Source organism: Theropithecus gelada, chromosome 14, assembly GCF_003255815.1.
Source record: "Theropithecus gelada isolate Dixy chromosome 14, Tgel_1.0, whole genome shotgun sequence".
NCBI lineage: Eukaryota > Metazoa > Chordata > Mammalia > Primates > Cercopithecidae > Theropithecus > Theropithecus gelada.
This window is the reverse complement of record NC_037682.1, coordinates 99,681,404-99,699,363: the sequence shown is the minus strand read 5'-3', so window position 1 is coordinate 99,699,363 and position 17,960 is coordinate 99,681,404. Positions and strand designations below refer to the sequence as shown.

At 43.7% G+C, this 17,960-nt stretch overlaps 1 protein-coding gene across 1 annotated transcript in view; it reads right to left on the bottom strand.

Annotated features, from left to right (window-relative positions):
• The window catches only part of CUL5 (cullin 5), a 102,934-nt gene extending 92,570 nt beyond the window's left edge, over positions 1 to 10,364 (bottom strand). The window contains 2 exon segments of the mRNA XM_025357585.1: positions 9,672 to 9,698; positions 9,701 to 10,364. Coding sequence (XP_025213370.1) covers positions 9,672 to 9,698; positions 9,701 to 9,928 — 255 coding nt within the window. The 5' untranslated portion in view covers positions 9,929 to 10,364.
• Positions 10,365 to 17,960: the final 7,596 nt, after the last annotated feature.

Here is a 17,960-nt window from a genome sequence, read left to right as displayed (position 1 = left end):
GGATATGACCAACTTTTTTTTTAATTTTTATTTTTGTAGAGATGGTAGGTCTTGCTATGCTGCCCAGTCTAGTCTCCAACTCCTGGCCTTAAGTGATCCTCCTGCCTCAGCTTCCCAAAGTGTTGGGCGTGAGCCACTGCATCCAGCCTCTGACCAAAGTTTTAACCTGAGCTGTATCCTGCTTTGTTTTTTTTTGTTGTTGTTGTTTGTTTTTTGTACAAATGGGGTTGCCCAGGCTGGTATCAAACTCCTGGCCTCAAGGAATATTCTCACCTTGGCCTCCCAAATCACTGGGATTACAGGCGTGAGTTACTGCACCCAGCCCTGCTTTCTTTACAGAGCATATCAGGCATCTATTTCCTCCACCTACTAACCAAGGCAGGAGGCAAATGGCTTTTAATGACACCTGGGTTCACCAGGACACTAGGCAAAATATTTATTAAGAGAAACCTCAGGTAGGCATGGTAGCTCATGACTGTAATCCCAGCACTTTGAGAGGACGGGATAGATTGCTTGAGCCCAGGAAATCCAGATCTGGGCAACATGGCAAAACCCTGTCTCTAAAAAATTTTTTGAATGAGCTGGGCATGATGGTGTTGCACCTGTGGGAGGATGAGGTGGGAGGAACACCTGAGCCTGAGGAGGTCAAGGCTGCAGGGAGCTGATTGCACCACTGTACTCCAGACTGGGGGACAGAGTCAGACCCTGTCTCAACAGAAAAGGAAAAGAAAAAGAAAAAGAAAAGAGAAAAGGAAAGAAAAACCTCTCTGGCTGACTGGCTCTTTTGCTCGTACCTGTAATCCCAGCACTTTGGGAGGCCTACACAGGAAGATCCCTGGAGCTCAGGAGAAGAGACCAGTCTGGGCAATATGTTGAGATCCCATCCCCATAAAAATTTAGCCAGGCCTAGTGTGGTATATGCCTGTAGTTTCAGCCACTCAGAAGGCTGAAGTGGGAGAATCGCTTGAGCCTGTGAGATGAAGACTGAAGCGAGCCATGATCATGCCACTGCACTCCAGCTTGTGTGAGTGTTAAACCTCCTCTCAAAACAAACAAAAACAAAAACAAAACCTCTCTTTTTACTAGAAAGATGCCTAGTATCCTCTTTCTACCTTCCAGCAGTCTAATATTCCCCTCCTCTAATCCACTGAAAAATGACTTATCAAAATTTATCCTGAGCTGCCACTTCCTTTTAGAAGTTTTGTTTAACATACATCACCTCCAGATTATGGTAATTGTTCAATCATTTATTTTCATAGAACATGAAAGATTCTACCATTTACATGTATCATAAAGTTTTACAGTTACTGATTAGTCCATTATTCCCTGTCCCATTCCTTCTCATGACCAACAGAGACACCGCTGAAATTCGTTTTCTCCCTAGGCTGTGTCGAATGCAACCACCTCTCTAGAACAGTACACTGAAGTTGGGGAAGGCCGCTCTAAGGTTCATGTCCCTCTTAGATGTGCCTTTCAAGAGGGCAATTTCTATCAACCCAATGAAAAATTGACAAGTTCTTAATGAGGTTCTCATTTGTACTTAACTAGACATATTAAAAAGAATTCTCTCGTTATGTATCTTAACCACATTCACCAACAATATTCAAATCTTTGTATCACATCCATATTCCCTGCCAAGCATATCCTGACTCTGTGCTTTCACACTGGCTGTTCCCTCTAGAAGGAACAGCCTTCTAAACATGTACATGACTTGCTCCCTTGCTTCATTCTGGTCTTACCTCAAATACCATCTCCTCAGAGGCATTCCCTCACTATCTTATCAAAAATAAGCCAGGTGCGGTGGCTCACGCCTATAATCCCAGCACTTTGGGAGGCTGAGGCAGGCAGATCACTTAAGGTCAGGTGTTCGAAACTAGCCTGGCCAATATGGTGAAACCCCGTCTCTACTAAAACTGCAAAAATTAGCCGAGCTTGGTGGTGGGCACCTGTAATCACAGCTACTTGGGAGGCTGAGACAGGAAAATTGCCTGAACCCAGTAGGTGGAGGTTGCAGTGAGCGAAGATCATGCCATTGCACTCCAGCCTGGGCAAGAGAGCAAGACCCTGTCTCAAAATAAATGAATAAATAAATAAAATAATAATAATAATCATAGTACTGAGCACTCTACTCTCTCCTTTACCCTGGTTGTTTTTCTTCATAGTACCTATCACAACTTGAGCTACAGTATGTATTTAACTGTTTATGTTTATTGTCTTTCTTCCCAACAAAAATGTAAATTACACAAGGGCAGGAGCTGTCTGCCTAGTTCATCATTATCTAGTTAGAATTAGGAAATATTAAATTCTTGTTCAATGAATAAATTTATTTCCCATAGACTTAATTATTCCTGTTATGGTTATGGTTTCAATGAACAAGATGTCACTGGCACAAATGCCCCTCATCTATGGCCATCTCACAAGCAGAGAATAAATATACAGAAAATAGAAGTAATAACTTTTATGTGTAAAAGCCAAAAATAGATTGACGGCTTGAGAGTACCTCTGCTCACATATTTTTCATATTTTCCTCAGTAACTATAGAACTTTATTTCAAACCCCCTTGCCTAGCACTGAAGGCCCTTTGTAATCTGACCCGACTTCCCTTTTACTCCTATCCCTCTTGTTGTTTCCCTGTATTCTGGGTTTCTACGCTGCAACAATCCCAAGGAACACTATCCATACAGAATATCTAACACAGCATGCAGTCCTCCTTACACTGCAGCCAAACTGATCTAGCCTAGATTCCTACCAAATTTTCTCCTAATTACCACCTACAAAAGGTTTACCCATTATTCAAAATCCAGCTCCAACACTTTCTCCATAAAATTTTCACTGATCATCCCAAGAGAAATTATTTCCTCAATCTGTGAGGGAGCATAGAGCAACTGGTAACACATCTGAAACCTTTGCCTTACAGTAAATCATTAGTAACTTTTAATCTCCTTTAGTATATGGCAAATTCCCAAAGAGCATGGACATTGTTCTATATATCTTTGCATTCTCCATGGTGCCTTGCACACGGGTGTCAATAAAGTTATTTTAATAATGAATAAATTCTACAGGCACTTTTTATTGTTGTTGTTTTATTGAAACAGGGTCTTGCTATATTGCCTAGGTTGGCCTCAAGTAATCCTCTCGCCTCATCCTCCCAAGGTGCTGGGATTACAGGCATAAGCCACCACGCCCGGCCTCTATACACACTCTGAATCACTGCTTTACATTTCCATTTTCTTTCCTCTTAAAGGATAAACAAAATTTCCACTCAGAGAGGAGAAGTAGTATGAATCATATTTCAGTTTAATGTTTGATTTATCTTGTGGTTCAGTTATACACTAGTGCCTTCTTGTGACTCCATCTCACTAGATCCAATTAGAAGGAGACAGAGTGAGAGTTAAGAGTTAGTTATTAGGCAGAAAATGACCTCTGGCATGCTAGTTAGCTAACAAGTAACCAGCCAGGTAGGGGTGTGTGCACACACATGTATGAGAGAGAGAGACAAGAGACAAAGAGAGAGGATACTAGTTGTTATCAGGAGAAGACCCAGCTGGAAAGATCTCAAATAATTTAAATCATCAAAGGTATCTGAACAGGAAAGTGATATGGTGAGAACCGCATTTTGATCTAGAGCTCAGATCAGAGCTAAGAGATAAAAATAGTGAAATCATGGGAGTTAAGACTGTCCCAGAAAAAAACATACAAAGATAGAAAAGGGCTGAAGATAAAATCCTAGGATATAATTCTATTGGGGGCAGCGGAGGGAAGTCAGTGAAAAAACAAAGGTGATTTGAGAGACAGCAGACCAAGAAGGGAATGTCATAAAAACCAAAAGAGAAGCAGAGGAAAAGAGCAATAATGCCAGAAAAGAGGATAAATATTTTCAGAGAAGAATCTCATTTGATAATCAGGAGGTTGCTAATGCTTTTACGACTGACAGGTTCTATACAACTAGGTAGGAGAGAAGAGTGAGCCATATTACAGTAAGTTAAAGGGCTAAGAATTATAAAGGCAGCAAATGGGGGCTGCTTGTCCAAGAATTGTGACAGTGAGAAATGGACAAAAGTTTTAGGCAGAGGCAGAGTACAAGTTTATATGATGAGGAGGCAGAGTGCAGGGGCTCATGCCTGTAATCCCAATACTTTGGGTGGCCGAGGCAGGTGGATCACTTGAGGTCAGGAGTTTGAGACCACCCTGGCCAACATGGTAAAATCACGTCTCTACTAAAAATACAAAAATTAGCTGGGTGTGCTGCTGTGTGCCTGTAATTCCAGCTACTCAGGAGACTGAGGCAGGAGAATTGTTTGAACCTGGGAGGCGGAGGTTGCAGGGAGTGGAGATCCCACCACTGTACTCCAGGCTGGGCAACAAGAGTGAAACTCTGTCTCTAAAAAAAAAAAAGTTTATATGAGGCGACACATGAACTTTCTTATAGGCATAGGAGTGAGAAAAACGGGAAACTGGAAAAAAATAAAAAGAGGGGACATACCACCAAGTCCTGGGGGGAAGACGGGGACTGAACAAGAACAAGCAGAAGGAGACAATTTAGGAGGTAGCATGGAACAGAGGAGAATATGGGAGAAACAAGAAAAATGTGTGGTATCGACCAAGGAAGTTAAGGGCACTTCAAATAGCTGGGTAAAGTAACGTGCTAAGAATTAAGAGGAAAGCCGGGTGCAGTGGCTCACGCCTGTAATCCCAACACTTTGGGAGGTCGAGGCGGGCGGATCATGAGGTCAGGAGATCGAGACCATCCTGGCTAACACGGTGAAACCCCATCTCTACTAAAAATACAAAAATTAGTCAGGCGTGGTGGCGGGTGCCTGTAGTTTCAGCTACTCGGGAGGCTGAGGCAGGAGAATGGCATGAACCCGGGAGGCTGCAGTGAGCCGAGACAGTGCCACTACACTCTAGCCTGGGCGACAAAGCAAGACTCTGTCTCAAAAAAAAAAAGGGGGGGGAGGGGTGGTGAGGCTCAGCAAAAAAAGGTTTAAACAGTTGCTGTTTGGAGTACAACAATGAACTGGAAACGAAAAAAATGAGCACTAAGGGCCAAGATGGTAATTGCAAAAGAAAAGGAACAATCACAATTACATGTTCAAAGTAATCTGAAACAGAAGATAAAATTATAATATCAGATCCCTACGAACGTTCGACAGACACACTTTCTAAGGAAAAACAACAAAGATAAAGTAGTTACATGGAAAGGTTTTCAGAGATATAAACCCCTAAGCAGTTGATAACTGTATATGTCAAAATGTGCTACACAAATCTTTACATAGCTGAAAGACTTCTAAGATCCAGCAATAGTCCGCTTGCTTTAAACAGACAGTAAAATTATTAGAGTCAAATTCCAATATTAAAAAAGAAAAGCAGCCGGACATGGTAGCTCACGCCAATAATCCCAGCACTTTGGAAGATAGAGGTGGGTGGATCATGAGATCAAGAGATGGAGACCATCCTGGCCAACATGGTGAAACCGCCTCTACTAAAAATACAAAAATTAGCTGGACGTGGTGGCAGGCGCCTGTAGTCCCAGCTACTCGGGAGGCTGAGGCAGGAGAATCACTTGAACCCGGGAGGTGGAGGTTGCAGTGAACCAAGATAGCGCCACTGAACTCCAGCCTGGCAACAGAGCAAGACTCCATCTTAGAAAAAAAAAAAAAAAAAAAAAATTAAAAAGAAAGAAAAGCCGGTGATTTTTATGACATTGGCTTCTAATTTCTAAGTTACACATCAAGAAAGTTTTGAGTTACGTGTGATGGCTCAAGCCTGTAATCCCAGCACTTTGGGAAGCCAAGGCTGGCAGATGGCTTGAGCCCAGGAGTTCAAGACCAGCCTGGACAACACGGGGAAACCTCGTTTCCATAAAAAATTAGCCAGGTCGGCCGGGCGCGGTGGCTCAAGCCTGTAATCCCAGCACTTTGGGAGGCCGAGGCGGGTGGATCACGAGGTCAGGAGATCGAGACCATCCTGGCTAACATGGTGAAACCCCGTCTCTACTAAAAATACAAAAAACTAGCCGGGCGTGGTGGCGGGCGCCTGTAGTCCCAGCTACTCGGAGGCTGAGGCAGGAGAATGGCGTGAACCTGAGAGGCGGAGCTTGCAGTGAGCCGAGATCGCGCCACTGCACTCCAGCCTGGGTGACACAGCGCGAGACTCTGTCTCAAAAAAAAAAAAAAAAAAAAAATTAGCCAGGCATGCTGGTACACACTAGGACATGCTGGTCCCAGCTAGGAGGCTGAGGTGGGAGAATCACCTGAGCCCGGGAAGTTGAGGCTGCAGTGAACCGTCATTGTGCCATTGCACTCCAGCCTTGGCATTGGAGTAAGACCCTGCCCCCTGTCTCCAAGAAAAAAAAAAAAAAAGGAAGTTTTGAATCTTTCAACACATATTAGCTATCCCTTTGCACTCTGTGTCCTCCACAAATAAACTTAACTTTATTCAGCTTACTGATAAAGTAAGTAAGGACATATACTTTCAGCACAACACTAAAGGCCTCCTTCAAGGACTGATTTATTATCCTTCATTATCATTCATGACCTGAATTATACCTTCAGGTATAGTTGTTTGACTGATAATGAATCAAATTCTAATAGTAGTCTCATCAAGCCCACACTTCTCCATTTTGACCATGGGACCTAATTTTGTCAAAAATGCTCTGGTGAAATCTAACTGTACAATGTCAAAGGCATTTTTCTAATGAACCAAGTTATTAATCCCATCAAAAATGGGTATGAGGCTAATTTAGCCACTCTCCAGCCAGTTCTGTCTCTATTCAAGGTAGCACCAGCCTTGAATTTAAATAATCCTACAAATTATGTTACAGAACTACCCTGCAGAGGTCTCACTACATTTCTCCCAAAGACAAACTTCAGTCTTCCCACTTGATGATTAGTTACTTTTTAATGTACAAATAGTCATCCATCCTCATCCTCGGTCTCACTTTCCAGTTTCAGTGACACGTGGTAAACCACGATCTGAAAATATTAGACAAAAAAAATTCCAGAAAGAAACAACGGGTTTTAAATTGCACATTCTGAGCACTGTGTTGAAATCTCCCACAGTCTGGCTCCATCCAGTATATCCATGTTGTATACCTTACTCTCCCATTAGTCACTTAGTAGCCCTCTTGGTAATCAGATCAGAAAAAACAGTATATATAGGATTTGGTACTGTCCACAGTTTCAAGCATCCACACGGGTCTTGGAATATATTCCCTGGGGGTAAGTGGGGGATGGTGGGTAGGGGGTGGCAGGGGCTACTATGTAAGGCAATCCCTCATCACCTCCCAATGAGGATAGAAAAAGATTTTCTAGCCCACTTGAATACATAAACTTTTGGATATATATAGATAAAAGAATCAAATGTTCATTTATAATGTCTATTACTTTATACATCTTTAAAATCATCTACTATATAAAATAATATTCATTTAGAAATTCAGCATTTTCCCTTAATAAACATTTCATAAGACAATGTTATTGAATTTTTCCCAATGTATCATTGGCATCTGTCTTCATGTTCACCAGAGTGAGTCACTTACTAGTTTTTTTTTCCCCCTTTATTTGTAAATGTTCAAGTTAAAACACTTTTTAAATTCTTGTGAGCTTTTAAACCTAAACCCTAAGTACCCGTTTTCCGTATATTCAGGCAGTTTTTCCATTCACAGGTCTGTGCTGTGGCTGTAGATTCAGAATTTCCACAAGGTAAGTACTTAACTAATCTGAAGCAAAGTCGCCTCCACAGGTAAGTACTTAACTAATATGGACCAAAGTAGCTTCTCCTCCAAACAATCGTTTGTGAGGTTTTGTAAGGAGTAGAGCAGTGACTTACTTTTTTCTGAGAGTTATTTTTGGGGAGAAAAAGACCTTGCTTTATATCCAGGTAATCAACAAGTCAAAATTTTGCAGAATCAGGGACAAAATTACTTCTTAAACACATTTCAATGAATAGCATAGATACTGTTTATGTCACCATACAGATGCAACAGGAGTCTTCAGAAATTAAACATATTCTTTCCTTTTTTTTTTTTTTTTCCATTCAGTCTCACAGAGCAGTGGCGCGATCATAGTTAACTATAACCTCTAACTCAGAATTATCAATAGCACCTATATTGTAGGAACACTGTGAAGATTAATGTATCTAAAACAATCCTCCCACCTTGGCCTCTCAAAGAGCTGAGATTACAGGAGTGAGTGATCACTGGGCCCAGTCCACAAATTTTCTTTCTGAAGTAAAGCATGGGAATTTTGCTATACCATTATAAAAGAGAAAAGCAGAGTGGGATGGGTTACTCAATTCCCCTGAATTAGTTTTCTTAAAGAAAGAGGGAGAGTAGTTCTAGTAATTTATTGTATTATACTAATTAAGTGCCAGGCACGGTTTTAAGCATTATAGATACATTAACTAATTCAATCTTCACAACGGTCCTATGATACAGGTGCTACTGATAATGCTGTCCTACTTATAAGGAAACTTGCCCAAAGTCATACCGCTTTTAAGTGGTGGCTATTCAGGGAGTCTAATTCTAGGGCCCCTCTCCCTTTCAAAAGGTGATATATACAGTACTCCCACCTCTTAGTAAAATTTGTTCTTCATTTTATGAGGCAGTCCCATCTGTTAGACAATCAAATATCAGTGGTCTAAAGAAGATATGATGGTTAGGTTCCCGTACATTTTCTTTTGTATTATTTTCTAGTATTCATCCACATTGCCTGAAGGCATGAGAGGTCTGAGGAAGAGGTGGTTCATCCTTTGTATTAGGCTGGTGCAAAAGTAACTGCGGTTTTTGCCATTAATATTATGTTCCCTGAGCTAATCAACACCCCCATTTCTGTCGTACTTTAAGGCAAATGATTAACTACTACAGACACATACACAGAACAGACTAGTTCCAAGTCTTCCTCATTCTTCTGCAAACTTTTTAACTGGTGGAGAATCTGCCCCTGTGGGCCTAGATCTCCCTTGCTATATAAAACTAACTTTAAATATCGTCTTTGACAAGGTAACTTTCCTGCGCCCTAAAACGATGGCATCGCTTCATCAGTTGTCATCTGGTTGTGCCCTGTAACGGGGGTGGGGGTTAGGAAGCAGTTTCCTAAGAAAAAGGAAAAAGATGAACTCAAGAATGGGAGAATTAGGAGGGAAGGTGTAACACGCAGAAAAGGGAGGAAGGGGGGTGGAGTGGGAGGCACTGCTGGTCTGACTTGGAATTTCGTGCAGACAGAACGAGAACAGAAATGGAAGAAGTGGGGGGTCGAGTCACTGAAACCTGTTAGGCAGCATTTTCTTGGCTTTTCCTTTGATGCGTCTTAGACACTGCTTTACAAGAAACTGAGACCTAACAGTACTAACGGCCCACCTGGTCGGGACACCGCACGACCATTCATCTCCCGCTCCCGGCCAGAGCTGGTCCCTTGAAAGCACCGCTCCCCGCCAGCGCTCAGTCAGGCTTTTCTCCCAGCGGCCAGTCGGCGGGAGGGACCACCAGAGCCTGTCGACCCCAAGGCCACAGACCCGCGTTCCGGTCCTCGCCGGCTGCCACCGCGGCTTCCCTGCCAGTGGACAACCCCTGAACACTCCCACATTTCGCCGCTGAACCTGAACCATGCCTTTCCCGAAGAGCCGAACCCAGCCGCCACACAGTAAAACCCAAGCTGGAGTGAGGGTCTTACCTTTAACAGATTAGACGTCGCCATGTTCCTTCAACTTGGACTCTCGCGAGAGGACGCGAGAATTCGTGGCGCTCCCGGCCAGGCCTTGACCGGAGGCCGGAGTTCCCACCAGGGCCCAGGGCCCGCCGGCCCGCACCGGGGTGTGGCGGGCGCTGGGGCGGCGTGCCGACAGCGCTGACCTCGTCCCAAGCACCAGGAGCTTCCTCACTCTTGTCCCCTACATGGTCACCAGAGCTTCCCCACGCGAAAGACCTCATGCACGCGCTCAGGAAGACGGGAACGGCGAATGCTGCCGAGAAGGTGACGGTAGCCGACCTGACTTGGAAGAGGAAGCATCGACTCCACGAGCCTCCCCGACTCCTTCGGCTTAGCTTTTGTGGTTGCACCTTCCGCGGCCACCCGCAACGAATTTAGCTCGGCTTAGGCCCGGCGGCTCAGGTTCCGTGGCCGCGTCACGTGACGCGAGGGCGGGGACGCGCTCGGGAGCGAGCGTGGGAGCCTGGAAGCCTCGGTGGGTCCCAAGGCCGCAACGAGGCCAGGACCGCGCCCTCTGCTGGCGGGACCTGGCGTTTTCCCGCACCCCTCCCCAAATCCCGGACTCGGTGTTAAGGGAGTTGCATTGCCGTGAAGTGCTTAAAACAGCTGTCTTCAATAATTGGTGGATAGAATGCGCCCAGTAAATATGTGTTGAGTGCACAAGCGTATTGACTCTTAATATTTATATTCAAGAATGCCTGGCACTTAGATAAAATATTGTTCAGCGCTTTGGGAAGCCGAAGGGGGAGGATCACTTGAGGCCAGTTCAAGACCCTCATCTTTACAAAAAAGTTTGGGAAAAAAGAAAAGATTGTTTAGGTAATGAATATTAATCTTCGATTTTCTGAAGGCACAGTATCCTAGAAGATCCTAAACTATAAGCCCCCAGGTTTTACCCCTTCAGACCACAAACCACTGGCCAAGGAGAGAATATAATTTACGTGTAGAACCTACAGGATACCTGGTATTGTATTATGCAAGTTAACAAACAGCCTTCATACGGCCATAATGCGTAGAAATAAGAGCTCTGGACTAAAAGCAGAGAAGAGGGATGCACCTACTTAAAGAATCCAGTCAAGTAGTTAATACTTGTTTGAGCACTTGTGTATACTAGGCACAGGAAATACAGGATTAAATAAAAGAGAAGACCTCTGCCCTCTTGGAGTTTATGGCCTAATAAAGTAGCCAAATGTTAAGCATGGTTACACAAGTCAAATATCACTTGGTGGGAGTTGTGATAAATACTACGAAGAGGCCGGGCGCAGTGGCTCACGCCTATAATCCCAGCACTTTGGGAGGCCGAGGCAAACTCCTGAACGAGGTGAGGAGTTCGAGACCAGCCTGGCCAGCATGGTGAACCCCTGTCTGTACTAAAAATACAAAAATTAGCTGGGCGTGGTGGCGAGCACCCGTAATCCCAGCTACTCGGGAGACTGAGGCAGGAGAATCGCTTGAACCCTAAAGGTGGAGATTGCAGTGAGCCAAGATCGTGCTATTGCACTCCAGCCTGGGCGACAGAGCGAGATTCCGTCTCAAAAAAAAAAAAAAAAATACAAAGACAAAAAACTGCAAACAAAAAAATACAGTGTGCATTTGAGAGCGTAGGAGGGGAAAGGAAACTAGTATCTTAATCTCCACCCTTTGCTTATGAAAGGAACTTTATAACTGAACCTTAAGACACTTTTGAGAGTCTGATTTGAACATCCCACTGTCAACCAAAGCATTCCAATTTTCCTAACTCATTTGTTCTGGAAACACCACTGCTACAACTCTGACTTCAATAAGTTCTCCGTTCCATTGACCCCACCACTTGTTATCTGCCATCTCCTTCTGTTGTCACTCTTTCTCATCCAATTTAGAATCGGCCCACTGTTATAAAAATGTTTAAATATTTAAAATGCTTAAATATTTATTTCTTAAAAATAGCGCAGGCACATAATACAAAATTCAGAAGGTGCTAAAAATAATACAATCAAAAGTAGGCCTTTCACTTTCTGGGGTGATGTAATGTTCTATATTGTGGTAGGAACTTCAGTTATTCAGGTGTATGCACTTGTCAAAACTCAGCCAGTATACCCTTAAAATTTATGCATTTCAGCCAGGCACAGTGGCCCAGGCCTGTAATCCCAGCACTTTGGGAGGCGAAGGCAGGCAGATCACTTGAGCCCAGGGGTTCGAGACCAGCCTGTGCAACATAGCTGTCTCTTAAAAAAAAAAAAAAAAAAAAATTTAAAAAAACTTACGCGTTTAATTCAAAAGAGAAAATAGTAAGCAAAATTTGAGTTTAATGCTATCCATACTGAAGAATTTAGGAGTAAGTGAATCTATATTTATAATTTACTTGGAAATGTATCAAAAAATAAGATGAACTGATGCTTGGGTAGAAACATTGATAAAGGGGGCTGGGTGCGGTGGCTCATACCTGTAATCCCAGTGCTTTGGGAGGCCAAGGCCAGTGGATCACCTGAGATCAAGAGTTCAAGACCAGCCTGGCCAACATGGTGAAACCTCGTCTTTACTAAAAATACAAACAGCTGGGCATGGTGGCAGATGCCTGTAATCCCAGCTACTTGGGAGGCTGAGGCAGAAGAATCACTTGAACCCGGGAGGCAGAGGTTGCAGTGAGCCAAGATCACGCCACTGCACTTCAGCCTGGGCAACAAGAGCGAAACTCTGTCTCAAAATATATATATATACACCTATATAGATAGATAGATAGATACAGCAAGTATAATAAAATGTTAATGATAGAGTCTAGGTGGTGGATATGCTAGTGGTCCCTGTGTAAAACCAGCGCATTTATATGTTTAACATTTTTCATAATTAAATATTTGGGGACAATTTTTTAAAAATAGGCCTGTCTTCCTCCACAGTCCCCCAGGCATCCATTCTTTCTTCTCATAGACAACGGTTACATTTCTTGTGAATTCCTAGGACATGCTGTGCATGTATCAGCATTCATATATGTATTACTTTTTCTCTCCCCACAAATCATGGTGTACTACTTATATTCTTTAATATACTTGTTTTCCCTCAGCAGTATGATATAAATTACTGAAAAAAATTTTTGTGCCTATTTTTTTTCACACTTTCTTTTCTTCTTTTTGAGACAGAGTCTTGCTCTGTCGCCAAGGCTAGAGTGAGGTGGCATGATCTCCACTCACTGCAACCCCCACCTCCCAGGTTCAAGCGAATCTCACGCCTCAGCGGCCTGAATAGCTGGAATTACAGACGTGAGCCACCACGCCCAGCTAATTTTTGTGTAGAAACGGGGTTTTACCATATTGGCCAGGCTGGTCTCGAATTCCTGGCCTCAAGCAATCCTCCCACCTCAGCCTCCTAAAGTGCTGGGATTACAGTTGTGAGCCACCATACCTCACTTTTGACCTTAAAAGTCAAAGCTTTTAAGTTGTAAGAGGGGCTTTGTGAAATTATGTTGGCAAGTAGAAATGAGCATATGTTTCTTCTTATATGTGTATAAGATATATAAAAAGTGGGCCGGGCGCGGTGGCTCAAGCCTGTAATCCCAGCACTTTGGGAGGCCGAGACGGGCGGATCACAAGGTCAGGAGATCGAGACCATCCTGGCTAACACGGTGAAACCCCGTCTCTACTAAAAAATGCAAAAAACTAGCCGGGCGCGGTGGCGGGCGCCTGTAGTCCCAGCTACTCGGGAGGCTGAGGCAGGAGAATGGCGTGAACCCGGGAGGCGGAGCTTGCAGTGAGCTGAGATCCGGCCACTGCACTCCAGCCTGGGCGGCAGAGCGAGACTCCGTCTCAAAAAAAAAAAAAAAAAAAAAAAAAGATATATAAAAAGCAACCGTTCCTTCTTATATTTCATAGCCTCTTACGTGATTAATTACATGGGAAAATGCTCAGAATATAATAGGTAAAAATATAGGATGCAAAATTCCACATATGTGCCGTAATTCCAACTTTGTCAAGAAAGCTACAGTATTATTTCCTACTCTGAACAGTTGATAAACTGGAAAAAATATTCAAAATGTTACCAGTGTTTGTGAGTAGTAGAAAATGGGATAATTTTACTTTTATTTATTTAAAATCCTTTTAAAAATCACCTGCTGACTGGGCATGGTGGCTCACAGCTATAATCCCAGCACTTTGGGAGGCCAAGGTGGGAGGATCACCTGAGGTCGGGAGTTCGAGACCAGCCCGACCAACAGGGAGAAACCCCTTCTCCACTAAAAATACAAAATTAGCCAGGCGTGGTGGTGCATGTCTGTAATCCCGGCTACTCAGGAGGCGGAGGCAAGAGAATCACTTGAACCCAGGAGGGGAGGTTGTGGTCAGCCGAGATCGCACCATTGCATTCCAGGCTGGGCAATAAAGAGCAAAATTCTGTCTATTAAAAAAAAAAAATCTGCTAATTTAAGAAAATTTAGCCATCATGTTAAACAAAATGAAAATTCTCTATAATCTTTTCTCTCCCACCTCCTAAAATATCTGCTTTTAACCATTTGTTTTATTCTTCTCATTTGTTTTCTGTGTATGCAGTAAAACATACATAAAGGAGTTTCTCAAATGTGGCTGATCATTTACATCAAAATAACCTGGGGTGCTTATTTTAAAAGCAGATTTCTAAGCTCTGCCCTCTGAAGATTCTGAGTCTACAGGTCAGGAGTGAGGCCCCAAATCTACCTTTTCCCTAAGCATCCCAGGTGACTTTTCTTGTGCACCAATGGCCAAGAATTCTTGTGATCAATGGCCCAGAATTTATCATAGAATGCTTAAGAATGTGTGCTCTAGAACCAAACAGATCCTGCCATTTATGAGCTACGAGACATTGGGTACATTACTTAACCCTGCTGAGTCACAGTTTCCTTGTCTGTATCTGTAATATAATGTATTACAGTGGCTTGCACCTGTAATCCCAGCACTTTGGGAGGCCAAGGCAGGCAGATCCCCTGAGGTCAGGAGTTCAAGACCAGCCTGGCCAACACGGTGGAACTCCTTTACTAAAAATACAAAAATTATCTGGGCGTGGTGGTGGGCACCTGTAATCCCAGCTACTGGGAAGGCTGAGGCAGGAGAATTGCTTGAACCCGGGAGTCGGAGGTTGCAGTGAGCTGAGATTGTACCACTGCACTCCAGCCTGGGTGAGAGGGCAGGACTCCATCTCAAAAAGAAAAAGAAAAAGAAAAAAAAATGTATTATACATGTAAGCACCCAGTAAATGTAGTAATAAGAAGACCTAACACATACAATGCTTTTGATCATATGTCAGGCACAGTTCTATGCAGTTTACATAGATAAATACATTTGATGTAGGAATTTAATTCCTCCTTATGGAGACTTTAAGTATGTTTTGTTTGTTTGTTTGTTTCTTTTGAGACAGTGTTTTGCTCTTGTTGCCCAGGCTGGAGTGTAATGGCGTGATCTTGGCTCACCGCAACCTCTGCCTCCTGGGTTCAAGCGATTCTCCTGCCTCAGCCTCCTGAGAAGCTGGGATTATAGGCATTTGTCACCACGCCAGGTTACTTTTGTATTTTTAGTAGAGATGGGGTTTCTCCATGTTGGTCAGGCTGGTCTCGAACGACCTCAGATGATCCACCCGCCTCAGCCTCCCTGAGTGCTGAGATTACAGGCATGAGCCACGACACCCAGCCTTAAGTATCTTTTAAACTTCACACCTGAGAAAAGGAAGAGTCAGGTAGCTGACGTGAATGATCCATCATTTAGAAGGGGAAAAATGATGATGGAAAGGATACAAAGGAGAAAATTTGCCCGAACCATGTTCTTGGTAAGGAAAGAGGATAGCACTTAGGGCACTCACAGGGAGAGGTGCACCTTGCTTAGCACCATGGACAGTCACACCTACTAGTAGGATAGACACGAGACAGTAGATGGGCTCTTGGAAGTGAAGGTTCCCTTCTGATTGCTTCTCTTCTCTAATTGAAGTTGGAAGCCAGGTCATCAGCTGATAGTGAGGATGACGTGAGGTTTAAGAAGAAAGAAGAGGAGAAGATGGGAAATTATTATATGATGGTGGGAGAGGAAAGAGAAATGTATAATGATTTCTGGGCAGCCGTAAGTGCCAACTTGGGACTAGTTATCCCAAATTTTAATTGAGATCTCTCAGCATAGCTAAGGAAACTAACATTCACCAGGGTTAATTAATGTGCCCAAGGTCTCACAGCTCCTAAGTGGCAGGACTTGTTTGATTCAAAAGACATATTCAGCCACTCGGGTGCAGGCATAGAATTGGATGTAACCAAAGTTGGGGTTTTGCTGAGAGAGAATGATGGAGGGCATTGAGCATATATACAAGAGAGTGAGCATGATGATCGACCCTTGGATTTAAGCTGAATTAGGAGGGCAAAGAACAGTGAAAAGACAGTATGGTCAAAGTACCGTACATTCACATTGGAGTTTAAGGATTGTCAGAGTCAAGATACAAGAGGCACTAGGCTGAAAATATAGGAGGTGATAGTTGGAGAATGAAATTGAGCTTAGGTTATTGGGAGTGTTACAGGTAGTGACAAGGGCTACGCTCTGATTGAGAGGGAGAGAGTAGTTGGCTGGGCGCAGTGGCTCGTGCCTGTAATCTCAGCACTTTGGGAGGGCAAGGAGGGCGGATCACTGGAGGCCAGGAGTTGGAGACCAGCCTGGCCATCATGGTGAAACCCTGTCTCTACTAAAAATACAAAAATTAGCTGGGCATGGTGGTGCAAACCTGTAATCCCAGCTACTCAGGAGGCTGAGGCAGGAGAATCACTTGAAACCAGGAGGTGGGGGTTGCAGTGAGCTGAGATCGCACCATTGCCCACTGACTGGGAAATAGAGTGAGACTCTGTCTCAAAAAAAAAAAAAAAAAAAAAAAAAGGAGAGAGAGTAGTTGAGGTGGAGAACAGAATCATTGGAAGAGTGGAGGTTAAGAAATGTAGAAGCCAGGCATACCTGATGCTTTTGGCATTCAGTCACATCCTCTTGACCTATTTCTGATTTCATCAGTGGCTATGAAAGTTCTATGTGAGCTCAGATGCCCCCGATACTTTCCCACATGAAAAGAGCAGCTCTCCTTTCTGCTTGCACCTCGAGGTCTTCTCTGAAGGTCCAGAAGCCTGCTAGGTCCACAGACAACTGCAGCAAAGCACAAGGAAGACAATGCTTCCAGGAGCAACTGCCAACCAGGAGAGTCAGCAGCCACTGGGTGTGTGTCCCAACCTCTGTTCCGTTGGTGGACAATTTTGTGGGGCACTCAGGATGTTTCCCAGAGGTCTCAGTGGACTTCAGTCCCCTTTGTTCATGGTGGTGACCTTGATGGCACACTTTACAGAGGTTTTTCCTCCTTCCTCGTCTCACTCTCTGTACTTTTTCCTTCTTGCTTCTTGGGTTATCTCCCAAAGAAATCACTTGTATCCCAAGTCCTTGTTTCAGACTTGCTTTCAGGAGAAACCTTACTAAACACCAGGGTACTAATAATCTTTTTTTTTTTTTTTGAGACAGGGTCTTGCTCTGTCGCCCAGGCTGGAATGCAGAGGCGCAATCCTGGCTCACTACAACCTCTGCCTCCCAGGTTCAAGCAATTCTCTTGCCTCACCCTCCCAAGTAACTAATAATGTTTTATATAGATGTTGAAATCACTAAGAATGACCACAGGAATAATGCTGGAGAGAATGATATTGGAGTCAAGATCTAAATTTATTAAGGAATGAGGGTATATGACCTGGGAAGTCAGTACATGACGGAAAAGGAGCGTTAATGCATGAGTAGCTGACTGACACAAGACTCAGACCTGAGTGTTTTTGGGGAATGGACAGAATGATCTAGAAGTGGCAGTGGGAGCAAAGAGGACCCATGCATGAACTGCAGGCCCAGTGGTACATCAGCCATCTTGTGAGAGAGATGCAGAAAAAGCAGTGACTTCAGGAGGGAACCAAGTTTCACTTCGAATAAAAAAGTAAATGGACTCCTTTGCTGCAGTTGTAAGTGAAGAAGCTGGGGAGGGACACTTTTACCCCAAGTCCACAGTATTCTTGGGAATTCTCCTAATCCTTGCTGGAAGGGGCAGGGAACCCAGGGAGAGCATGGGTTTATTTGGGGTACTGAAAATTCTGGGGAACAAATTGTAGTGACTAATTTGGAGCTATTCTCTATTTATTTATTTATTTATTTATTTATTTATTTATTTATTTTTTATTATTTTTTTTTTGAGACGGAGTCTCGCTGTGTCTCCCAGGCTGGAGTGCAGTGGCCTGATCTCGGCTCACTGCAAGCTCCGCCTCCCGGGTTC